Here is a 27,357-nt window from a genome sequence, read left to right on the forward strand (position 1 = left end):
AGAATGAACAATAGACAGCTGACTTTGATTAAGTGCCAGATGGTAATATCCAGGTACTAAGTGCTGGAAGGTCTGCTAGAGGAAGTGGGACTTCTGATGAGTAGACTTGGATATAAGAGAGGAATGAGTCATAAAACTATGGCCTAGGCATCAAGGGACATACACTTTAATTTCAGTGCCAGTATTAATTATCTGAGTATCCTCGGCAAATTAACTTTTCTGGGATGGAATTTCCTCATTTGTGAGATCAGAGTGTTGGGTTAAACCTTATCTAACTTATGATACTTTAGAAATGGAAGGGATGTGTGTATGTGTGTGCAAGGGGACAGTGAGAAGAGACATTTGGTTAGAGGAGAGGGGTCTGATGGGAATATGAGCCATAAAGCCAGGTGGGGATCAGATTATAAAGGGTCTTAGAATCTTGAATACCAAGCTCAAGAATCTGAGGGAGCAACTAGGTGGTTTAATATACTTTTCAAGGTGGATGAATTTGGTGGAGGTGGCCTAATGGCATGGAGGGGAAGAGATAGGAACAGGGAGACCACTTAGTAGGTATTTTGTTAATCCAAACTGGGGAGGGGGATGAAGGGATTGAGGGCTATTACTTATAAGAAATGAAAGAATGGATATGACATATACATATTTAGAAGAGGGATCTGCAAAATATAGCCCTGGGGACAAATCTAGCCTGCAGCTTATTATTATTATTTTTTGTAAATAAATTCTTATTTCAACACAGCCATGCCCATTCATTTACATATTGTCTGTGTCTGTTTTCCAAATACAACTGTGGGGTTAGATAATTTTGACAGATACCTTATGGCCTACAAAGCCAAAAATATTTACTATGTGACCCTTTTTAAAACAAGTTTGCCAACACTTTATTTAGAAGAAAGGATAATTTAAATGGAGTAGACAATTTATTACATAGGGACAAATAAGAGAGATATGGGAAACGAAAGCAAAATAGGAATCATTTTAAGTTAACTTGTTTCTATGCATGTAACACTTGTAAAGGTCTTGGTAAAAGTCAAATGTAATTGAAATTTATATGTATACATATACATATAAACTTGAACTAAATACGCAGAGTAGATAATACATATTTAAGTCATATGAGTAATAGTGCACACTGGCTGTCACTAACTTCTCTGAATGCTCTGTAGAAGGGATAGAAATAATGGATTTAACATCCAAATTAGAATATAGACTGGGGCAAACACCATATTTTTAGCTGACAGAGAAGTGGATGAGATGTAAGTACAGGGAAGACTCTTGGAGAAGGATTTTCCATTTTATCTGTGAACACTGAAATGAGCTGTGGGATCTATACAGCAAATAGTTTGGAATTTCTGACTTCCTCATGTGGAATAGCGATAGAGATAGAAAAGATAGACCAAGAAATAAAAAATTAAAACTTGTTATGCAGAAAACACCTAGATTTTAAAAAGGAAACACTATAAAAATATACCAGTACATTGGCCACTTATTATAGGTTAGACAGTGGGCTCTCCATTTTTTCATCTCATTTAATTATCAATATGTAAAGCCAGTGTTATTCTTCATTTATAGACAAAGATTTTATTACCTATGCAAAGTCTCCCAGTCAGTAAGTGATGAAGCCAGGATTTTAACCCACGTTTTCGATGTCAATGCTCTATTCAAACTTATTCATAATTCTAAATGGGTCTAATTTGTTTACTTTGAAGAATCACAGATGAGGTAGATTTCTGTTTTTCATCTCTTATGGTCACTACCATAATATCAACCAGTGTTTATGTGAGATTCCAGCCTACTAGAGAGAATATAAGTTTACATAAAACAGTGAAGAGTCAAAGAATGGTAATGATTCTTAATTTGTAATCTATGTGGGTTAAAATGTTAACTACTGCTATTAATAATCCACAAGTAAGGCTCATATGTCTGTCTAAAATATACCAAGTAGAAGTTTAGAAATTTAAAAATCAAGGTTACAGAATCCTTAGCCTTTGGTGTTTCTGGAAAAACTATATGTTTTATTTTGTTAATATATATTTAAAATATTTTTCAGAACAGAGCATTGTCTTTGAAGTTATATACATTTTAGAAAATTTTATCTATGGAATGTGGGAAAAAGTATTGGAATATTTGGGAGGAAGATAATAGGTTAATTTTAAAGGTCAACAAAATGATAATTTAATATATATATTGAAAATTTAAATGTTACACGTAATAAAATAAAATATTCTAAAAAGGAAGATACATGTAGTGAAATGAAATGTTTGGTGGTAGTTTACATATATTGGATTATTTAAAGTCCTAGGAGGGTTTTATTTTGTTAAACAATTTAAAAGTCCTTTGCAAACTTGTCAAATGTATATGTTTGTTTTCATATCCAGAGATATTTTTCATTCAACAATTGTAAAGAGCTACCTCTCCCATATTACTGAAGTGAAAATGTTAGACATTTTTTCATAAATAAAAGTAGATGTAGGAATGTATATCTCTTTCATTGTTTTTACTTGAGGATGGATCTGTACTCAAATTCTTGTATTGAAGTCATTTTCCCTCCATCAAGCTAGGTACTCAAAAATCTAATAGGTGTGACATCAACAATTACTTCTCGCTAACAACTCTTGTAATTTAACCCCTTCAGGTGAGCAGGCTGATTGATGAATTGAAGACAGCTATCAAAAGCAACAGAGGTCATCTCTGTAAACTTGGCCCCCAATTACAGGCTGAGCAGGAGCAATTCTCCTCTTATGTCTACCAACACATTAAAAGCCTTCCAGCAAACATGCTTGTCCCAGGAGGCCTGCAGCTCAAGGTGGGTGTCATTCTGTGCCTCTCATTGGATTCAGCCAGAGCGGAAGCATCATTCTGCTCCATTTGAAGACACTTATAACAATGCCACTTAACTTGAATTTCTTTTAATGTTGTCTTCCTCAAACTGGTAATTTTACAAGTGGTAATATTATTGTTCAGGAAATAGATTTTAAAAGAAAATACCTAGAGATCTTTGAAATGTGTATTTATAAGCTTTAACTAGTTTTCAATTCAGAAAAGTAATTGTAATGAGGAATTTAATCATATGAACATTTGCATACTTTTCCAAAAAACAAATTTTTCACAATGGTCATGGTATATTTCAGTTTCTAAAAATAACATTTGGAGAAATGGGCAAGCTTTAATAGTTGACAGACAGTGGCAATAGAAATTGAAGGTGAAAGGCCAGGTGACTGATTGATGTTCAAACTACATTTCCAAGGAAAAGGATCTGTATTGGATAAGTGTGACACATGCCTGAGTTCACTTGGTAAAATCGATACTTAAGAATATACTGGGAAAAAAGGTGAATTGGTTATTTGTCAGGACAAGATCGCTAAATGTCCTCCACTGCTTTGCTATTCCATCTTTGAGAGAGATGAAAAACAACTCATACTTGGCTAAAGTGGTTTTGGTACTAAAAGCTTAGGGAATTTAAATACTTAGGGATTTTCATAGCAGACATTCCACGTTAAGTTTGTCAAGTTAATATTGTCCTATAATTTCATATCCTGCATTTCAAGAGATTGTAGTTAGTAAAATTTGAATTACTCAAAGTATGGCCTATTTCCATTTAAGAAATGGTTACTACAACTCGTCATTTCCTTTTGATTATTTTTATGGGTATGTGATAACATTCGAAGTAAATTATATTTTGATCAACTTTCATCTCTGCAATTCCTCTTTCTTAATATTGTTTTACTCCACAAGTAACATTAGAAACATTATATTTTTGACCTATAACATTTCTTTTAATGACATTCTTGTGTGTATTTTGAGTGAGAACATTACAATGTAAAAATGGACTTTTTGGGAAATGTAATTTCATGTTAAACATGATAATTTATTTCTCATAGTCTGCTAGTCAGCTAAGGGTTTAGGAAGTGATGTTCAAGACATCAAGGTCAAGGGTTTCTATAGTGCAGTGGCATTGTTCTTTTCCAGGTTTTTGACTTGATTACAAATCCATTCTGCAATTTTGCAAAGTACTTGCTATTGATTAAGAGAGAAACCAGGTGAGGGAGAGTGGTTGTTTTCTAGAAGGATGCAGCTGCTAAGAAAAAAATAAAAAGGGAGGGGGAAGTGTAGTTGCTTTAATTGCATTCATCCTATTCATTTGTATCAGCAGCTACTTATATGAACTACAGTGTGAGTTGGGGGAAAAAAGTGGTTTTTTTCCCCTCAAGTTCACTGCTTATTTCTGAAGAATTTCTATCACTTATACATATTAGCACATGGGCTGGGTAGCAAATATTTAACTTTAGGATCAGAATTGTCTCTCTCATATATACTCTCTTTTTGGAATTTTATTTTTATTTTTAATTTTTTTTTAAGTTCTAGGGCACATGTGCAGGATGTGCAGGTTTGTTACATAGGTAAACGTGTGCCATAGTGATTTCCTGCACTTATCAACCCATCACTTAGGTATTAAGTCCAGCATACATCAGCTCTTTTCCCTAATGCTCTACCCCCCACCCAACTGCCCCTGATGGGCCCCAGTGTGTGTTGATCCCCTCCCTATGTCCATGTGTTCTCATTATTCATCTCTGACTTATAAGTGAGAATAGACAGTGTTTGGTTTTCTGTTCCTCAGTTAGTTTGCTGAGGATAATGGCTTCCAGCTTCATCCATATGCCTGCAAAGGACATGATCTCATTCCTTTTCATGGCTGCATAGTATTCCATGGTGTGTATGTAGCACATTTTCCTTATCCAGTCTATCATTGGTGCACATTTGGGTTGATTCCATGTATTTGCTATTGTAAATGGTGTTGCAATGAACATACACATGCATGTATCTTTATAAGAGAATGATTTATATTCCTTTAGGTATATACCCAGTAATGAGATGCTGGATCAAATGGTACTTCCAGTTCTAATCTTTGAGGAATCACCACACTGTCTTCCACAATGGTTGAACTAATTTACATTCCCACTAACAGTGTAAAAGTGTTCCTATTTCTTTGCAACCTTGCCAGCACCTGTTTTTTCTTGACTTTTTAATAATCACCATTCTGACGGGCATGAGATGGCATCTTATTGTGGTTTTGATTTGCATTTCTCTAACGATCAGTGATGTTAAGCTTTTTTTCATATGTTTATTGGCCACATGTACGTCTTTTTTTAAAGAAGTGTCTGTTCATAGCCTTTGCCCGCTTTTTAATGGGGTTGTTTTTTCTTGCAAATTTGCTTAAGTTCCATGTAAACTGTGGATATTAGACCTTTGTCAGATGGATAGATTGCAAAAATTTTCTCCTATTCTGTAGGTTGTCTGTTTGTGCTGATGATAGTTTCTTTTGCTGTGCAGAAGCTCTTTAGTTTAATTAGATCCCATTTGTCAATTTTTGCTTTTGTTGTGATTGCTTTTGGTGATTTCATCATAAAATCTTTGCCCATGCCTGTATCCTGCTTGGTATTGCCTAGATTTTCCTCTAAGGTTTTTATAGTTTTGGGTTTTATAGTTAAGTATTTAATCCATCTGAGTTTTTTATATAAGGTGTAAGGAAGGGATCCAGTTTCAATTTCCTCCTATGGTTAGCCAGTTCTTGCAGCACCATTTATTGAATAGGGAATCTTTTCCCCATTGCTTGTTTTTGTCAAGTTTATCAGAGATCAGATAGTTGTAGGTGTGTGGACTTATTTCTGGGTTCCGTATTCTGTTCCATTGATCTACATGTCTGTTCTTGTACCAGTACCATGCTGTTTTGGTTACTGTAGCCTTGTAGTGTAGTTTGAAGTCAGATAGCATGATGCCTCCAGCTTTCTTCTTTTTTGGTTGGGATTGTCCTGAGTGTACAAGCTCTTTTTTGGTTCCATATGAATTTTAAAATAGTTTTTTCTAATTCTTTGAAGAATGTCAATGGTAATTTAATGGGAATAGAATTGAATCTATAAATTGCTTTGGGGAGTATGGCTGGTTCAACATACGCAAATCAATAAACATAATTCACCATATAAACAGAACTAAAGACAAAAACCACATGATTATCTCAAGAGAAAATCCCTTCGATAAAATTCAACATCCCTTTATGTTAAAAACTCTCAATAAACTGGGTATTGAAGGAATGTACCTCAAAATAATAAGAGCCATTTATGACAAACCCACAGCTAGTATCATACTCAATGGGCAAAAGCTGGAAGCATTCGCTTTGAAAACTGGTACAAGACAAGGATGCCTTCTTTCACCACTCTTATTCACTCCATTTTAATGTGCTTTAAAACACTTTCCATTCCAGCAAACAAAAGAGGAAATTTACATATGCAAAGAAGCCATGTTGTTGTGTTTGTTTAGATTCACTATGCTGTCTAGCAAAGTAGCCACTAGTCACATATGGCTACTTAAATTTTAATTTTAATTAATTAAAATTAAAAAAATATTTTTCTAGTGGTTTCCCAGGACTTTACTTATTTTAGCACTAAAAAGCCTGCATCCAACAAACCAAGATGGTTGGTCACCCTGGTCTTTTCTCCAGAATTCTTTCTCCCACATCCCAGGCATTCTCTTTTTATGATTTTTTTCCCCTGTAAAGTACTCAGCTCCATTTGCTTCTGCTTCCTCTCTTCTCAGGTTTCTCCTTTGCAACATCTAGCTTCTCTCAGAAAATAAGTTCCTGTTCCACATCTCAAGAAACTTGGATATCAACCCCATTCTCAGGCTTAGAAAAATTACATGGCTGCATGTTAGAATCTTCTGGAGGTTTTTTTGTTTTTTTTTTTTTTTTAAAGATACCAATGTTCCCTTCCACAGATATTTTGACTTAATTGGTTTCCTGTGCTAAGACTAACTTCTACCAGCTTGCAGGCACTGATTAAGTTTTCAGGAATTTTGTAAGCCAGTTGTTTTATATAGCCATTATTTAAAAATCATATAAATTTACAATGAAATAGGTCATACACTTCACTTCCTAATTTTTAAATTACATTTTACTATTACCTATTCTCTTGAAGTTATTTAGACCTATTGTGTTTGTTTAGTGTAAACACTATATAATAGTGTGTGCTACCGTGCATTTCTTCCTAAGTTTATTTTCAGTGATGGCTTGTTGTATCTGAAAATTGGTTGTTGTCAGAGTATTTATAAAATAGAAATTGGCAAATACTATAAATGAGGGCTTGATTTCATGTTTTATTGATTATCTAGACTAGGGAGTTGAAATACCACGTACTATGGGCCAAATCTGCCTGTTTTTTTTGTAAATACAGTTTTACTGGAATATAGCGACACCTTTATGTTTGTGTATTGTCTATGGCTGCTTTTATATTACCAGGCAGAGTGGAGACCATATGACTTGAAAAGCCTAAAGTATTTACTATTGGGCCCTTTAAAGAAAAGTTTGTTGATCTGTGGTCTAGGTTTAAGTATGTGACAAAATATTCACAATGCAGATTAAATTCAAAAGTGCAAAATTTCTGTGTGTTGCATTGTGAATAGCACAAAAATTGAAATATTCTTCCAGTATATGGAAACCATTATCTGATTCAGCAAAGAACTTGCCCATGTCATTGATTAACAAGAGCGGTCATACATATGTCTTCTTTGTTTCATTTTTGTCTTATCAACATGGATGAAAATATTAATCAACATTCGGGTCAGAACCACACTCATTTCTCAGTTGCAACCATAGGATGGATGTGGATACAAGACTTGGCAAAAATCAGTGAAACCAGTCTTGAGAATGAGTTGGCTATGTAGAATTTACAATAAAAAGTATTAGATATTTTATTATTATTTGCAAATTATATGTTATGTCATCCTTGTATCAGCAGAATTTATAATAATCACCCCCTTCCTTAAGCAGGTTGCTAAACATTTACCAGCCCATCTTCAGGTGTGGTGCAAGCATCAGCATTTTTTCAAAAGCTCCCAAATGATTTTATTGTATAGGCAGGACTGACAATCATAGCAAGATTACCAAAGTAGCTTTTTAAGCATAACCAGTAGCACCCCACAAAGAAATTCTCATTCCAGTTGCTAAGTAGCTAAAACTTTTCTCTATACTTATATCTTAGAATTCGTGATGGTGGTGGTGGGAATTCTGTATATCCTGTCAGGTGGGGAGAACTTGCTAATTCCAACTGAAGACACATGGAGCAAAGGCCGCAGTTTACCATCTTGCATTAATTCCAGAATCAACTCATATCAGTTACCTAGCTAACCCTCTAAATTCCCATGGGTGTATATGGAATGGCCTAACTTCGTTTGGACACCATCTCTAACTCAGTTATCTGTGACTCACTGTGGGCAAGGGCCACATCTTTTCTGATTATGAACAACTTTATCCCACCTTGTGGCATGTACTATCATAGAGTGTTAAATGACTTATCAATAAACAAATATATTTTCCATTTATAACTGAACTTACTATAACTTACATAGCCCTAGTAAAGCATTTTTCCTGTTTTCTGTTCATTTTAATCTTAGAAAGTATTTGACAAAAAATAAATGGGGATGATTATCTTTCTAAACTTCATGATATTCATCACTCTGTTACATATATATGTAAGCTCGCAGCTCGACTTCAAGAATCAAAATAATGTATTGTAGCCAACATCATCTTCTAGAGCAATGGTCTCAACCAGGGGCTGGAGGCAGGGTGCAATTCAACATCCTCTGGGCTGCTTTTTCATATTGTATATGGTGTTCTTAACCTCTTCACTGAGCTTTTCATCCTTACCACATCTTGCATTGATCAGTGAACAATAGCAGCTTTTGGTTCGATTTTAACGTTAGAAAATCACTTCTTAAAAGGACACTATTTCTGTGTTCCATATTGCCTCACTCCCATTTTTGCAATCATGTGACATAATACAGTGACAAGTTTAAATGGGCATACAAGATAAAAAACGGGAGCAGCCTCTGTGTGGATGCTCATTTCTGCCATAGAAAAGTTCCTTGTTTTAAAAAAATTGAAACATAACACCATTTGCGGAATTTTAGGAAAGAGTTGTATCACCTGTAATTGCATTGTTCCTAATGATCATTGTCACCTTTCACGTCATTTCGTGTGCACTCGTATATGCTATATAGTCACAACCACAATTTATTTGTATTTGTACTCCAGTACATTCTCCTGCCATCAAGTCATAGCACCTTGTAGGTTGAAAATTTCTTACTGCTTTTACCATCAGTGGTTACACTCAATGTGCACCATCATCTACAAAGCCCTTCAGGCAACAAGTGTTTTGGAGCAATTTCTTACTGTTCTAAACTTTCTCTTACCCCTTATTCCCTGTCACTGCCACTACCCCCAGTCTCTTTGAGAACATCTGCTAGAGCCATGGCTCAGTGACTTCTGCCTTCCTAGTCCTGTTCTTTCCATGCAACTCCTCTTCCTCTTCATCCCCATGGAAATGTCAGCAATGTTAGCATTTCCCTGGGAGGGCAGGAAAGAAAGGATTGTTGGGAAAGGGTATTAGCAAATCTGTAGGGGGATGGTGAGTAGAAAAGCTAGTAGGAAGGTGGGTGATTGTGGCAGAGAATTGATGAGCAAGGAGAATGTGTGATGTCTGAGTAGGTGGGAGAAAGCATGGGGGAATGAGAGGAAGATGAGTACAGGCACATCCTTTCACTGGAATTAGTGCATTTCACACACAATTGGTCAGTGATGCTCTGAGAGTTGTTTTCTATTTGCTGCCAGTAGAGGCAGATCCAGTTGCTGTGGGACCTAGAGCTTGTCAAGTTTGGGAGCCAGCTTGGGGCGGGGAGCTCTCTTTGAAATTAGGTCTGAAAGTGAATATTTGTTTAGAACGAGAAAGTAAATCGCAACAAATCAACGGAGTGTTGGCAATTCAGGCTCTTTCTTCTGGGTCTTTTTTAGGCAGCTTATCAGAAATACTTACACAGAAGTATTTTATGACAACTTCCAGAACTCTTAGGACCTAGAATGTCTCTAATCTTCATTAACTTCACTTAAATCCACTCTGACCATGAGCAAGAGAAATATGGTGGAATTTAGTAACCTGGATAATAACAAGATTCATAGCACTCTGATTTGGAGACATTTTTAGGCTATTTTTATATTGTTTAGTTATAGTGTTCTCTTCTATTGTAAGTAAATTTAAGCTTTGTTAAAGGGATAATTCATAGATTTCTTTTTTAAAGGATGTCTTCATCCAGCATCTAGTTCATCATCCAGGTTGTATGCATCTAACCATTTTTATTCTGCCAATGACAGAAAGGAAGAAGATTTTAAATGAATAGTCCAGTAAATCCACATATTATCAAATACCCTTGTCCAGAAGACATTGTGCTAGGAACTGTGGGAAGATGCAGGGAAGCATAGAACACCTTTTTGACCCAAGGCCACGATTATTTTCATACAATTAGAAACAGTATGACAACACAATGAACAGATTAGCAAAACCAATCTGTTCATCTTCTTACCTTTTTACTACGATTCCATTATTTTAAGTTCCCAGGCCTCTTTATATTTTGAAAATGGGCTAATTTGGTTGGTAACAGAAAACATGTGACTTTCCTGTGCGTTGAATACTTAAATTTATTCTTTGAATGGCACAAAAGCACCATGAAAGAAGTTGAGATTTGCCTTCTATTTTGTGATTGTTTTTAAAAAAGTTTAAAGTTTCCAGTCATTCATTTGTATTAATAGAAAGCTTATTTTAATATTTAGGACTCTATGGAACAATTAAATGATAACTGAGGTCAGTTGCACATGAAAGTGTGACAAGATTTTTTTTTGGTTGGTGTTTTCACTGTTTTATGTGCATATTATGTTATTTCCATTGTACATTCCTTGATCCGTATCGTTCTTATTTAACCACTTTTCCTAAACATGTATTTATAACCCCTAGGATGCTCTGTTATGTCACCTAAGTTATTTGAGTAAACAATGGGAAACAAATTTAGGATATGGCCTAGGTACAAGTAGTAAAACATGCCAACTTTGCATTCATTTGAAAAGCAATTGTGGTGAGAGTAGCAAAATTGGAATATTCAAGGTTATTGTGATTTTGAGAACATTCACTAAAGGTTGGGCAAAATGTAATGAAGATGATCAATTTTCATATGTAGGTTTTACGATAGTAGGCAAATATTGGACTGCCCATTTTAAAGGTAAAGAAACTGAGATCCTACGAAGCCTTTACACATCTCATGTGATAGCTAATTAGCGGCAGGTGCTGAAATCTCTGGACTCTTCTTTGCAGCGCTCTTTTCCATCTTGCCACCACCTTTTCTTCCTCCCGTCCTCATTGCCCCCCTCCTCCTCCTCCTTGTGGATTTTGGGGGGGAAATGCCAGTATATTCATACTAGGTTATTTTCTGACAGGCATCTGCAGTCAGGTGTAAATCTCTGTAGGAAGATACAGTCTTCCTTTTCAAGATCTGCTGAAGAGAAAAACTGTGTCTGTATCAAAATCAGGGAAGGGCAATTGGTCTGGGCATTAGCTCCCATGCAGTGCCTGTTGTAATGAGACAGGCTTTCCCTGTGCAGGCATGACATCCTAGAAGGTGCCCGGAGAATTGCCAGGTGGGCAGTCAGCGGGGAAAGTCCACAGGCCAGAGCTGTATTACTGTCCCAGCAGTTATTCGGACTAAATGCAACCACTGAACCTTACTGTTGCAGGCACACACTCTCTCTCAGGGAGATTGTCCTTCTCCATAGCAGTTAATTTGTTTTTACCTCTCAATTAGCTTTTTCACAGAGTGTTTGATATGCTCAAGTTGCTGAGATTCCTTTCCTACATATGTTCCCGTCCCCTGGATTACCCACTGACATCTATGTTAGTCTGACTCACCATGAACGTTATCGAGCATAAATTCTTCATTTGAACATAAATGAATGCAGATTTTCTCGTAAGTGAAAATGGGGTGATGAATTTACACCTACTTAAGATTCTACCTAGTTTTGATTGTGTTTTATGAAGAAAAAAATGGATTACTTCTTAAAATATAAATGTTTTATTACAGATAGTAAGCTTTTGTACAGCTTTTAGTTTCTCAGGATACTCGTTCACTTTAGGGGAAAATTATGTTTACAAGCATATTTGATATAAAGAAATGAAACTGAATGGCAGTAAAAACATACACTCTTTCCAATGGTAAGAATATGATCTATAAGGCTGATAATTTGGGGAAGGTTTGATGATTTAGTTTATATTTAATCCTACAATGTTCATTTCTCCTAGTAAAATAAAATTTGAGGGGCACATGACTATGTTTTTCTCATAAAAAAAACACTGACTTTCTATAAAAATAAATATATTGGTGCCAGGAAACTCCAAAAACCTTTATTTACCAAGCTCTTTTTACAAAATACATCATACTCAGCTACTGACAGGACCCACATGCCTGATATTTTAATCCCAATTAAATATAATTTTAGGGATTAAGTTGATTTAGACAAAGTGAAATCCTTGTTGCAATTCTTCTTGAGATATTCTCATTTATAAAGGGCTTAGTGAAATTACTTGGCTGAGGACACGACACGCAGGCAAATTTCCTTTGCCACTGTCTTCTGGAAAGTTTTGAACATTTTCATATATTGAACTTGGAATTGCAATTGGATACAAATTGATTTTTTTTTTTTTTTTTGCAGAAACATATGCCTTATTTTGGAAATGTTGTCAATAGTCATAGAAAAATGGGGTAAGAGTATTTAAAAAAATACTATAAGAAAACAATGGAAAGTGAGTTTAGATACTTACAAGGAAGGAATGTGGGCCCACTCCCAAAATCACTGAGAAGCTGATGAGGGCCATTTTACAGGAGTGTCCTTTGGCCCTTCCTCTGCTCCAGCCCTCCATCAGGGCTGGCAGATAACCCAGGCTCTTAATACCACCCTTTGTTCAAAACTTGCTCTTAGGAAAGAGACATGCCATACTTTGTTTTGAACTAAGATAGTAGTTTAGAATTTTTTTTTTTTCTGAAATCAAAATTCTTTCTTGGAATCTACTATGTAAAATAGATAAAAGTAGGATCTACCCTGTTTGAAGCCAGGATAGTGGCTGCTTCCACATAGTCACTCATCAGATCTGATTCCCCATGTGAAACCACTGTCACCCAACCCCCTAATCCCAGCCCTACCCTAGGCCTCTGAGGGGTACCAGGAAGCTGAGATTGAATATCACAGCCTTAGAGGATCAATAACCAATGAGGCTGAATATAATTTCCCCTCATGCAGCTGTAGCATTTTAATTGTGACAAAAGAGTGAATCTCTAACTGAAATTTCAAGTACTGGCAAGTTGGTGGGAGAGATATTTTGAGGTTAGAGTCTTTGGGCTCACTCCTAAAATCCTACCCCATAGGCAGCCACCTACTTTACATACTTCGAAATGGTGAGCTCTGCTGTACCTTACAATGGAATTTTAAAATATCTCTTTCCAAAAAGTTATTTTCTTTGGTATGCCTTTTCTGGGCTTAAAAAAAATTTGATTGTTGGTCCAGTTACCATTTAGATTGATGTAATTTGTTTTCACTTAAGTGCATTTTCATTTCCTGGGACAAAATTTAGTGGCTCCTTACTTGTTAAATAATATTTAAAGACATATGTATTAGGCATTAAAACACTTTTTCTTATATAGTATATAGCATAAATATATGAATTTTTAATTAAATTTTTGTTGCCAGAATCCCATAATTTTAATATTTGGTTTGTCATTATCACTTTGAATGTTAAAATTAGACAAGTTTACTGTTTGATTTATACTATATCATATATTTGAGAAAATATCAAAAATATGGATATTCTAAAAACCATCCTGCAAGTCTATAAAAATGGAAAAACTAGTGCATGTATTTTATTTAGTGTACATATAATGTTAATTGAGTTAGAAGTGATTTTCTGTATTTGAAAGTGACTTTGAATTCTGGTTGGATAAATATTTTTTTTTTCATGGCTAGTTAGCTTCTTACATAAGAAAAATATTTCACTTTAATTTTTGTGTTCTTTGATTTAGGTAAAAACTCAACTATATAATATTTTTCTATGCCTTTAAAATTTTTCATTTCAATTTTCATATATTAGAGCTTCTAATATTAGATATAGGAGTAAATTTTGATATCTTAGTTAAAAATGTCATTGGACTTGATTTCTAAAGATTTCCCTGCCCCTTATGAGTAGATATACCTTGGTGAAGTCACTCAGTCTTTCTGAGAGTCACCTGTAAAATCCAGTTGTTTTGAGTATTGAGTTCATGTAGGTGACAGTGTGTCCTGCACTCTGACCTATAGTGTGTGTGGAGTGGGTGCTGTGCCACACTGCCCAGATTCCCCCTCAGGACTGAGATACCCATCCCCCCCACTGCCACAGCTATATCCTTCTTAGATAATTGCCCTCAGTGTAAAGGAGCTGCTTCTCCCAAGATTAGGCTCCCACCCTCGGGACAGCCTGCATCCAACATTTGGTTGGTACACAGATACAAAGGCATGTCTCCCTTTTCTTAATTCTGAACAACCTTAAGTGCCTTCCCAGTTCTAGAGCTCCCACCAGAGGCACTTGCTTTGCCCATCTGCCCATTGTTTTGCTCATTCCCTCACCAACGTTGGTCCTGAGAGAGTTCCCAGTAAACTTCCTGCAGGCAAATCTTCGTCTCAGGGTCAGTTTCAGGGGTCCCCAGTCCAAGACAACATGTAAGTTAACCTGTATGTTCATTGTGTGTTTAATTATGTTCACCTGAAATATGCCAGATAGTTTTGTGTGGCTATTTTATATTCCTTTCCTTCAGCAGACCTCTAGTAATAAATCCTGTTACAGTACAGCCAACCAACTTTGGCAACACACTGCAGTGTCATTTTTCTATTATTGCCTCTTGACAGCATTGCATCCTGAAACATTTTGAAGCTTAGGTGTTTGGCCTTCTGCTCACGCACAGAAGAGCTTCCTGGGTGGTCTGCCCAGTGGTTATGGAGAGTTTGGGAACCTGCTGTTCCCCCACAGCTAGTTCTTAACCAGACTTATAGCATTAAAGGCTAGATAATAGTACTGAACTAGGCCTTGCACAAGTCTTTAAATAGATGTCATAAGTGATTACAGGCAAGCTCATCAAAGAACCACATTGGCTCATAACTGCCCATTCAGGTCAGCTTTCCCTATATAGTTTAAGTTTCCCTATATAGTTTAAGTCACTGCCTCTAAAATCTTCACTGTCAATAAAATGTTTTTAGTACTTCGTTGACATTTTTATGCCTTCACAAATATTCTCCATGAGCAGTTATATTTACATTGATTTATTTACATCCATAAATGCAAACATAATGTTTCTGAAATATTGACCTACCTACAAATTTTATTTCCCAGTCCTGCTAATAAACAAAGAAGCAAATAGCATAACTCTGACAGAACAACAGAAACTGCCCATTTCTCAGCATGTCAGTTGCTAATACTCTGGTTTGAGCCACTGTCAACCTTGGCTTCGGATTGCCTTTGCCTCCTACAGTCTACTCCAAGGCAGCAGCCATAATGATCCTTTTAAAAAATGTGTTAATAAGTCAGATCCTTTTACCACATTATTCCAAACCCGGTAATGATTCCCCATTTCATTCTCTACCCCTTACCTCTCTGATTTCTTATTTATTTTCTCTCTGCATCATTCTGCTTCAGTCACAGTAGCTTCCTTACAGTTCCTGGAACATACTGGACACATTCCTGTCTTGCTTCATTGCTCTGGCAGCTCTCTCTGCGTGCAGTACTCTTCTCCCTGTTGTCTGTTGGGCTAACTCTTTTACCTCTAAATCTTTGCTCAAATGTATTCCCTCTTTGAGGCTTATCCAGGTCACCCATTTCATATGATGACCAGCACATCCATCATACTCCTTGATCCCAGTCCTGTATCCCCTGCCCCGATGTATTTTTTCTCCTTTACATAGCACCACCTTCTAACCTACACAGGGTGCATTTACCATGACGCTAATGAAACTTAAGCTTTAGGGCCCCTTCCCTGCATAATTCCTGTAAAATTTGCAAATGTAATGTATTTTAAGTATAATTGGTTAACCCTGTTGTCTCTTTCCACTTCAATTTCTTCTCTTTCATACCCTCTCTTATACCACGTGATTTTGAAATGACTGCACACATTTTTAAGGTATGGCTAAGGAGAAATTGAATTAGGGATACATTGAGTTGGGTGTAGTGGAATCTAGTTAGTGTTTTGCAGTCACTTCTCTATATAGCTCAGTTAGTACTAGCCATTTTGGTATGGAAAGAGCTTCCGGGAAGATAGCTACTGCCTGTTGACCTTATGGTGTACTGTTTGCTGATTGGTGCACTAGAGTACCTGGCACCAAAAGTATGTGGGTGGGTGGTGGAAGAGAAACATGGTGTGAAATTAACAGAGCCAATTAATTGGTAGAATATTTTTCCGCATTTTACAGCTCATATTTTAAAGAAATCTGATTGAGGTTTTCCAAAATGTGGCATCAATCCTAAAACTTTTAATGAAATGACCAATGAAATTATGATGCCAAAAGAAACTTCTAATCAAGAATAATTTTTTTTTATTAACCATGCTAGAAATAAGGCCAGATTATCTTTCGATTCTCTCTATAGAAAATGTTACAGATGATGGGGTTATGCCCTGCCCAAATGTCCATCAATGATAGACTGGATTAAGAAAATGTGGTACATGTACACCATGGAATACTATGCAGCCACAAAAAAATGATGAGTTCATGTCCTTTGTAGGGACATGGATGAAGCTGGAAACCATCATTCTGAGCAAACTATTGCAAGGACAAAAAACCAAACACCGCATGTTCTCACTCATAGGTGGGAATTGAACGATGAGAACACTTGGACACAGGGTGGGGAACACCACACACCGGGGCCTGTCGTTGGGTGGGGGGAGGGGGGAGGGATAGCATTAGGAGATATACCTAATGTAAATGACTAGTTAATGGGTGCAGCACACCAACATGGCACATGTATACATATGTAACAAACATGCATGTTGTGCACATGTACCCTAGAACTTAAAGTAAAAAAAAAAAAAAAAACAAAAAAAGAAAATGTTACAGAATTACTATATGAAGAGGTGATCAAACACAATGCAGTAAAAAATGTGCTTTGGATATTTAATGAAAATATTTTTTGACTTTTCCTGAATTTTTAATGTTTTTGCTACGTGTCAGCTTTTTTAATCTGTGTAAGTTGTTTTCTTATTCTGAGTATTTCATAACTAGTTTTGCATTTGTAGTTTTGCATTGTTTTTGTTAAAGAAGACCCACCAAATTATATAAACTTCAGGTCTCACAAGATCCAGGTGTACCCTGAATATGCTGTATGAGTTACTCATTTGTTGTGTTCTGCTTATTGCTTATTGTCGGCCCCTCCCTCTAGTCCAGCACAGGGTAAACACATTGAGAGCAGGAATCTTAGTTCACTGATGCTTTTTAAGTTCCTGAACAGTGCTTGGCACATAGTAGGCACTCAGTAAATATTTGTTGAGTGAATGAATTGACATTACAATGAAACTTCCGTGTTAATCTAATTTAGTTTAGCTTAAGAAAAGTCAATATTGACATGAAGGAAAGTAAAAAGACTGTGGTGCATAAAAAACACTCTCTTGAAACTCTGTACTTTGTGTTGCTAAGGGCATAGAAGTAACTTATTCCTATTTCTACATGTTTCTTCAGTAGTTGTTAGCTGCTATGTTTTTCAACAGGATCTGCATCATTATCATATTAAGGTTCTATGACCTTATTCCTTGGGACCCAAGGCTAGCCTCAGCTGGCTTTCTGCATCATCCCACTCCAAGGGCGAGAATTTAATTTTAGAGCTACAGGGAGGTGAGGCCATGCAGAGAGCCACTGGGAAGCCAATACAGCAGCTGATTTTTCTTAAGCCAAGAATTGGACAGGAGGAAAATAAAGGTAGACTACTTTTAATTTTCCTGTATCTAAGTCAGTCATAGAAACTCTCTCTTTAGAGAGCTATCTTTGTTTAAACATTGGATATTGGAAATAAAAATATTCCTCAGGCAAAGGAGGAATAAGTAAATAAATATATTTTGGTATATATATTGCATTTTAAAAATAGGCATATTAATATAGAGCTTAAAAACTAGAGCTGAGCTTTAAGGAAAATGGAATCTTATAAGATTTCAGTTTGGAGAATTTTTAGGTTTTTGGACACACAGTGAAAACACATTATATGTATGACTAGTGGAGGGCAGCCTCCCTTCACTTAAGCATCTAAACTTTTATATAACCACTAAAACATCTCTTTTTTTTATGCCCTTGTAGGATTTGTGGAGGTCATAGCCAATTTTTATTTTTATTTTTGAGAACACTTTTCTGGACGTAGAAGGGAAGCCTTATTATCAGCAGTGAAGAAAGTAGTGAGCTAATGAAGGTATTAGGTGTTGACCAAGACCTCTCTGCTTTCTCAGGTTAGCAGTTAGCACTTGGCACTGCTATTTTCTAGAATATAATTTGCTGCACTCTGACTCCATGTCTAGCAAGTCTCGACAAAGGAACATCAATAAGTTCTCCAAACTGAGCTTTTGTCAACACTAACCTTGTAGAATACATGCCACCTAGAATTGTGACCTTCATTGCTAAATTTCTCTGTTGCTTAAGAGTTTTGTTCCTAAGTTGAGCCCTGAAGAGATTATGGGGACAGTAAGAGTCTTTTCCCACATTATTTTCCATAGGTTTGCAGGCGAAAGTTGGGTTTACAAGGTTCCTTGGAAAAGTAGAGAGATTTTTTTTACTCAGAATTGTATCTTTACTCAGGATTATTACTTAAAAATAATCCTTAGTGCACCAAGGCTGAAAGCTGTAGGGTCTCGACTGGACTATCAGTAGCTCAATGAACGTTACTGACTGGAATGAAACCTACAATTTTTGACATTACTACTCTTTTTATTTTTCTTTTTTTATGACTAAAGGCTGAGGAAGTGTTATTGAAACACATTATTTCTAAAACCAGGTTGAGACAATTAAATACATTTCAAAAACTTTCTCAAAAAATATAAAAAAGGTAGCTTTTTTTTCATTTTTAAATAAATATTCTCCCAAATTATCTTTTCTGGAAATAACACTAGAAATAAATAAAATGGCTCTGCTGATGTGATAGGCATATCAGAGAGGGAAGAAAAGAACTTTTGAGAAAAAAAATAAAAAGCAGGGATTTAAATTATTCATCAGGCCCCTCTCTCAGCTGCTTCCTTTCTTGCCTGGTGAATGGCACACCCCACATGGATCCTCCGTGTGGTTGGAGGGGTGGTGTTCACTCTAGTGAAGCCATCCTGTCGGGACTGGTTTATTCATATCCTTTTGACCAGAATGTTTGCTAGCATTTATTTTTCCCCAGTGAGTGTTACATAATGCAATGTTATGAATTTTATCTCTGTTCTCAACAACTTGTTGGATATGTGCACTTAAAATGGATGACTTTCATCATACTGTTATGCAATAAATCTGTCAGGTTAAATTTCCTTTTAGTGTGCCAAAAGATTAGCTGAACGCTGATATATTTAAGTATGAACCAAAGTATAAATATTCCTCACATTATTTGTGGCTTTATGAAGAACAAAATGAGCTAGTTAGGTTGCTATTGACTTTTTTCTTTTTTGACACTTGCTTCATTTAGGCATCCACTGTGGTCAGTGATTCCTCCTTTAATGTCCACATTTTCTTCTATTGTAAGATTGTAGGGTATGCCAGTCAAATTAGACACTGAAACCAAAAGGAGAAGTAGGAGCCTTTCTTTTCTTTTAGTGCTGCTGATTCCATTGCAATTACTTACTCACATGTGTTTATACAGTCGGTCCTTGCTTTGCACAATTCCCATGTGCACAGTTTTCAGTTGACACGGTACCATGAAAAAGGATGACTGCCTAAATTTATCTAAGTGTGTATGAATATATGTATGTATGTGTGCATGTATTTATTTTTATTTTTGAATATGTTTATTTTTCAGGTATTTGAAAATGGTAAAAACACTGGAGAGATCTCTGTTGGTATCAGTAAAAAAGATTTGGGATCTGATAGCCCAATTCAAACTGACCATATGATGGAAAGAGTGAGTTTACTGACAGTTTACTTATGACTTTAAGTGTCTTGCAAGTTACTTGCAACTAATTTAGACAATTACATCTTAAAATTGCTTGCAGAAGATCAATGGTTTGTTGATCTGTAAAGACTGATATCGCAAAGATTTACTTCTGAATTTCTTAGGCTTTCAGCGTTAGTATAGTGTTAACTCCTGAACTCCATACCTAACAGTTTCTTAACCTTTTTCATGCTTATATTTGGAATCTGTCTATGCTTGCCCCTGGTTTTGATACATCAGGATTTCCCTCTTGTTTACAGTAAAAAAAAAGTGATATATTCAGTGGAGGGTATGCCGTGGATCTAGGGTATTTCTAAACCCTAGATTCTGAGTAATTACATGCAGCCTTGGTCTTCTCCCCTGCTCGTTGTGAGCAAGTCCAGCTAGTTTTGCTTACATCTTAGGCACTCTTACCTTTTTCTGTTTTCCAGACAATTGGGATGTTTCTCAGGCAGAACCAACATGTTCAGGGTCTTTATTTTGGGTCTTTGTCTTGCATAAAAGGACACTGAACAGCCTGTTGTTTACAAATTGGGGTTATGCACCCGAGCGCACACCAGTGTTTTGGACTCTCTTGCCTTGCCTTTGTTCAGTAACTTGCTCCCTTTTTCTCCCTTCAGTTCAGCACCCTCAGACTTACCTCTCCTGGTGGTATCCATTACCTGGCTTTTACAGCCAATCAAAAAAGTTGTATATGAATTGGGATGCTCTCATTGGATCATTAGCTGGACCTGGAAGAGAGGAAGAAAAGCTACTTTGATTAGAGAGAGAAGGATCCAGAGCCTTGGCTGGTTTCTTTTTACCATAACATACCTGATTATACAAATCACCATGACACAAAGGCCTTCGTAGGACTTTTCACCTGTCTCCCCGGCTTTTTACATTAGAATATTTTACCAGCTTGGGCAACATGGCAAAACCCTGCCTTTACAAAAAATAAAAAAATTAGCCTGGCATGGTGGCATGTGCCTGTAGTCCCAGTTACTCGGGGGCTGAGTTGGGGGGATCACTTGAGCCTAGGATGCTGAGGTTGCATTTAGCTGAGATCACACCACTGCAATCCAGCCTGGGTGACAGAGTGAGACCCTGTCTCAAAAAAAAAAAAAAAAAAAAAAAAAAAGGAAGATATTATTCTATAGAAACTTTTTGTATTGACTTATAGCACACTGAAATTGAGCTGTGCTGTGCTTCTGTATGCAATATATCTGGGGCGAAAACATTCATTAGGGGCATTATAAAGTTATTTGAGAGAGCCCTTGTGACACCACCCAAGGACAACTGCTCCCTTGTGTGGACACGTGTCTCAATCACTAGCCTAAGATGTTTCACACTCTTTTCAGGTTCTTGAACAAATTCTTATCCTACAAAGGCCTGGTGATGATAGCTTTAAAGGTAAATGGGTGAAGATTATCACCATTTTTTGGTTGCCACAACAAAGCCCTAACCAATGACCTAAAGATGAAGGGCACAGAGGCCCTTACCTCCTGTAGACTGTTAAATGCTCATCTCTGAACACCTAAAATGCAGTCTGTCACCAACTTGAGAAAACAGAGATTGCAATGCAACTCCTGTGAAAGTGAATTTGGTTAAGTGGTCAGGTGCTCACATCACATGTCTACCTCGCATCCCTCTTCTTTGTACACACATTTCCTTCCTGGATCAGGCCTTAAATCTTTTGTATCATTCCTTTTTATAAAAACGTGATGTCTGTAAAGCAGAATCTCTGTGATTTAAAAAATGATCAGCATAACATGTTTTCTGAAATAATAGCAAAGCAACAAAAATAAGCTCAAGGGCTGAAACCACACAAAAATAAATGTAGGGCTTTAGAAATACAATCTATGGATTTCAAAATATGTTTGCCATTTCCATGGAAAAATAACCAAGGCAATATAGATTTTTACTGTTCTAACACCTTTGCCTCTTATACACCTAAAGAGGAGAGTAGTGATCATTTTTAATTCAAAGGAATTGGCTATGCTGGATGAGAAGTATTAATGCCTTTCCAATGCTCAAGACTAAAAATCTTCAGCTAATGAAAACACTAAGTTGGAGATACTATTACGTATCTCTAATTAGGACAAAGCCTAATACTTAGGTCCTATACATGTAGTTTCTGGTCAAAGGAAATATTTGCTCAGTCAGGAGTTTACAGCCAATCGTGAGACACCTGAGATACATGGAAGACCTGTGACTTTCCCTTCTTTCCTCTAAGCCTCAGCATTTAGCACTTCTCAATATACCCTCGATGGGGATTAATAGAGGAGCAAAAAAGAAAAGAAAAAAAAGGACCATGAACTGCAGTTAGGCCAGAAAAGACCACAGCTATATCTACATCCCTGCAGGGATTACAGGGTAACAAGAAACCGAGAGACACAAGAACTGACAAGGGAGAGATGAAAAGGAACCCTGTGACAGAAGGCTGGGGGAAGAGTGATGGATAGGGTGGAGTGCAGAGCAAGGAAGAGCAAAGGCCGAAACACTTAAACAAAGGTGACAGAGGATAATGAAAAATGTCTTTTCAAATACCATATGCAGCACAGTTCTGTTAGATTTACTTTATATTTGAAATATGCCCTAAATTAGAAATATCTTGATATTTAGACTTTAAATGCAAGATAGAAATTTTTTTATCTTTAAAGAAATCTTTAAATGCAAGATAGAAGCAAACACTGATAATGCTATTATTTTAAATATTAAATGACAGCTTTTCATACTTCACACTTCAATGATGTCTTTCTTACAACTTAAAAACATTCATTATTGAAGATGTCCACAAGCTATTTCAGGGTTCATAATTAAAATGCTTCTAGGGAGAGATCTTTCTAAGTGAACCAACTTAGGCTAAAAGTCATTTTAATTTTGGCAATTGTCCTACTACTAGTTACCTGAGATTTGCTGGGGACAGGGAGATTGGTGATTGTAAAACTTGAACGTGGTCTGGAAGGCCCCTAACAAAATGTGTAGCTCAGACAAGAAAAGCGTAACCCTTATCAAAGAGGACCGTTACCGTGTGTAGAAGCTAAATGCTCTTTCTGTAAGACTGTCACATCTGCTTTCAGTCCCCGTGCCAAAGGGTCAGAGCTCAATCACAAGCCTGTGGCACCCCCTGCTGGTTAAAAGCCCATGCTCATTTTGTTACTTTACACTGAGCTAAACATTGCCGTCATTTCACACTTCTTTTAACATTCTATATGAATTTAATTATCATTTGTTTGGACTTCATTTGTTACAGAGTAGAGACAGTTCATTACAGATGTTCCCATTTTAGATTATTTATTCTCCTCTATCCCCTCTGCCCCCCTAACACCCAACCAGTTACTTCTCAAGATTCATCAAAGGCTTCAAGGTTCTTCCATCAACCCACCAGGCCTCAATTTTTCTTCAATGCGGCTTTTTGATGAGAATGGCCAAGAAATTAAGAATCCACTTTCGCTGAAGAATGAGCAAAAAATTTGGGTCTCTTATGGTAGACCATACAGGTAGGAGCAAGGGGTTTGTTTTCTGTCCTCAATCTTTCCAGGGGAGAGCTAATTTGAAAGCGGATTTGAGAAGTCAAGTAGCACCCTTTATGAAACATTTTTTATTTTGAATTCCAATAAAATTTCAGAGGTGTTTTTGCAAGGCAGTATTGTTTGTGGAATATGACATCTCTTTCTCTCTCTCTGTCTCTCTCTCTGTGACTTTCTGTCTTAATGCCTTGTCATAGTTCTTGAAGTCTGCCTGTCAGCACAGCAAGAGGGATTTGTTCATGTCTGAGTAGTCACCTTAATGATAGCAGATGGAAACGCCACGGGGGGCCCAAGCCCATCACACTGTCATTGTCGCACACTGCCCTGACCTGCTTCCACTCCTCTATTTTTTTTGTCCCTTTTTAAAGGAGAAATGGATGGTAATTGAAAAGGATCTTAAGCAAGATTTATGAAGCTGTAGACAACATGATTCCCCACTATCTCTCTATGTTTTCACAAATAAAGTCTTAACCTTTTAAGCACCAATGACAGGACAGCTAAAGATAAATTGGTAAAGCTTGTAAGCCCTATCGTATCAAAGTTATATTCCTCAAAAGCACCTTACATTATCCCACAATAATTACTGGTTATTGCTGAGCATTGTGTAAATTTTTGTAGATTGGTAAATTCCTGCATAAAATTATCTGTGTTTCTGAAGAAAGAAAAAGGCTGCAGTATATAGGCACTGACGAGCTGGGCTGTTGTGTTCAATATCTAGAAAATTTATGCATATTTTGACAGAACACATCCAGATGAACTCTGAAACTGCTTGTCAGGAAACTTAAACACACTTCTCTATTTTTAAATTTTTTTTAGCTTATTATCTGTAGAACAGAATAAGGGAAAATAATTTTTCATATAGAGTATAACTGACATATATTAACTATAATGAAAATAGCATAAATAAACCTAAATCTTAGCAAAGCAAGGGCTGTTGGATTTGCTATATATTCAAATAGTTAAAATTTCAAATACTGAAACAAATGTACTCAGAAATCCATCAAGGTTTTGGAAGATGTTGCTAGAATAAGTTGTGGGTCGCATGTTACAAAATTTTATTTCATCTGTCCCAGTAAAATTAAAATGCTTGATGATTTCTTAGGCTGTGTAATTTAGAGAATTAAAAAATCTCTAAGAAATGGTAAGTTTTTGTCCATAGATAAATTTCAAAATATAATTTAATTACATTGTAAGTAGAATTGTTTTTACAATGATAAAAACTGATGAATTTTAAAGTGGCAAGAATTCTTGAGTAATCTAGTAAGCCCTTCCTATTACAAGGATAGGCTTTAATAAAATATGTCATTATTATTTCTTTTTAATATTATTGTCAAAGTGAAAGTAATGACGCACTAATTTTGATATTTTTAGTGATGTTTGGTATAATACAGCATTTTAATAATATTAAACATTTGTTTTTGGGTAATTGGATCATATTTGTGGAATAACTGGTAAAATGCCAAAAATCTGAGATATTCTAAAAATCAGCTGAGAATTGTAGTAGGAGAAATTTACTAGTGCATATATTTATTTGTATTTCATTGTGATTTTAACAGTTTAATGTATTTTTTTGGTTTCCAATCCAACATAAAGCACCAGGAAACCATTACAGCATTTTGCTACCATAGGAATGTTTAAAATGTGTATGTCTAAAAAGTTATTGCTGTCTAGTTTGAAATATGTTGAGAAAACGTGCAATACGTACTAAGTAAATCGTTTTCATTTTCAGTAAGTAATTCTACTGAGTCTAATTTATGTTGATTTGAAGGGATCAAGCTACTCATTTGTAAAAGATGATTTTTGCCAATGTCCGCTTCTATTTTGAATATTTTATTTTTCCTTCAAGTTTTTATTTTGAAAAAATTTGAATCTAAGGAAACTTGAAAAAATAGTACAATGAGCTCCTGTATATCTTTCACATAGATTCACCAATTTAAAGAGTTTGCCACATTTGTTTTACCTGTTATATATCTCCCATCTGTCCCTCTTGAACGGCTTGAAAGCAATTCCAGACATTAAAATTTCACTCCTAAATGCTTCAGGTCACGTAAATGAAGAAGAGTTATGTGTCACCACATTATAATATCTAACACAGTCAACAGTAATGTAATATCCTCTAATATACACTCTATATTCAAGTTAACCAAAATATGCTTTAGAGCTCTTTGTAATCCAGTATCCAAATACATTTCCTTGTATTATATTAGTTATTTTCTTTAGTTGTCTTTAATCTAGAATATTCTTTTAATCTTTTGTTTTGTTTTTCATGACATTAATTTATTTTTCAAGAGTCCAGTCATTTTTCTTGTAGAATGTCCCATATTATGGGTTTGTCTGAGTGTTTTCTCATGATTAGATTCAGTTTAAATATTTTTGTCAACAAGACTACACAGGTGATGTCGTTGATTTTTAATTCTAGAGATAAATAGCAAGTCTTAAGCAATTTAGAGAAAAATGGCTCATAGTGTACAATAGTGGCCGTTGTTTTCATTTAAAATCTGTTTTTGATTTTCATTTCCAAATTCACTTAAAACAGTGTGCCTAACAATATGTAATATGAAAATCAAATCAGCATGGCATTTAGTGAGCTCACAAAAATAGTTGTTTGTGGCCAAATATTAAGAATTCATTTAATCATCAGCTTCCAAGATTACTATAGATGTGTTGGATTACTGTTATACATGGAAAGTGAACATTATGTGAATGACGATTGTTTTTCTCAACTAAATACTTGGCTTTAATTGTTGCAATTATTATTTTTAAAATTACATATGTTGAAACTATTTTGGCATAATAGATCAGCTAAATAAACTGAAGTATACATTTCAGGTGTTAATATAGAATACCAGCAATAGTGCTATATAATAGGAAACTCACTTATTTCTGAATTTTATTAGACAATGATAATGTGTATTTGTGCTCAAATTTCAGTGTATGTCTAATTTTGAAGATAGTTTTGATGTTTTTTCCGTTTTTCAGATCTCCACTAAATCTTGCTTTGGGTTTGACCTTTGACCGAGTGAGTGCATTTGCCAGAGGTGACATCATGGTTGCATATAAGACCTTTTTGGATCCTAATGCTGTTCTGCTACCTGGATGTGGCAAGTAAATTAACAAGTAATCTTGTTAAAGATCTGGTTAAAGTAATCCAAATCACTTAATTCAAGATTTTTCAGAGTAAGAGATTCGAAACACTAAAAGATGCTCTTTCAGTTGTCTTAAATAAGCAATTGTTTCTTTTATTGACTTATTTAATGGTATAATGAGGTAGTGCCTAAAAGACTTGTTAACTTTCCTTAGTTTTAGAAAACCATATGGGGCCATGAGCAAAGTATAGTTTCTGCTTTGCAGAAACAACAATTTTGTTTGAAACATAAGAGCTGTTTTTAGTGGTTATTTCTAAATTAATCATTTATAATGGAATCATTAAAATATAAAATATGTTCTGTGTATGAGTGTTCACATTTAAACTTCTTATCTGATGATGATACATTTAAAACAAAAGCAACGTTCTGGGGACTTGGGGCAGTGAAGAGTAGGAGTTGGAAGATCTAAGGAGGCATTTTGCTTCGTCTCTGCTTGTGATTGTCCAGGAGCAGATTGGTGTTGGTTTCTTATCTGCAAATAATACAAACTGGCTTTTACTGAGTGTTGACCATAGGCCAGGCACAGTTACAAATTAATTGGGTAAGGATCGATTTAATTCTCACAACAATTATGTTACTCCTATTATTCCATGTTACTCTACTCTTACTCCATTTCTCAGAGACAGAAACCAAGGCACAAAGAGAGAAGTAATTTGTCCAAAG

General features: G+C 35.8%; 1 protein-coding gene across 15 annotated transcripts in view; it reads left to right on the forward strand.

Annotated features, from left to right (window-relative positions):
- DCDC1 (doublecortin domain containing 1) overlaps positions 1–27,357 on the forward strand; it is a 514,242-nt gene that overhangs the window by 231,807 nt on the left and 255,078 nt on the right. For 13 of the 15 annotated variants that reach the window (XM_054524533.1, XM_054524542.1, XM_054524537.1 and 10 more), the window contains 4 exons: positions 2,636–2,806; positions 19,905–20,006; positions 23,355–23,518; positions 26,528–26,653. In XM_054524533.1, the coding sequence (XP_054380508.1) occupies positions 2,636–2,806; positions 19,905–20,006; positions 23,355–23,518; positions 26,528–26,653 (563 nt within the window). The remainder of the gene's footprint in view (positions 1–2,635; positions 2,807–19,904; positions 20,007–23,354; positions 23,519–26,527; positions 26,654–27,357) is intronic. The other 2 variants (XR_008511168.1, XR_008511169.1) reach the window with 2 other exon arrangements.

This window comes from Pongo abelii, chromosome 9 (assembly GCF_028885655.2).
Source record: "Pongo abelii isolate AG06213 chromosome 9, NHGRI_mPonAbe1-v2.0_pri, whole genome shotgun sequence".
Lineage (NCBI taxonomy): Eukaryota > Metazoa > Chordata > Mammalia > Primates > Hominidae > Pongo > Pongo abelii.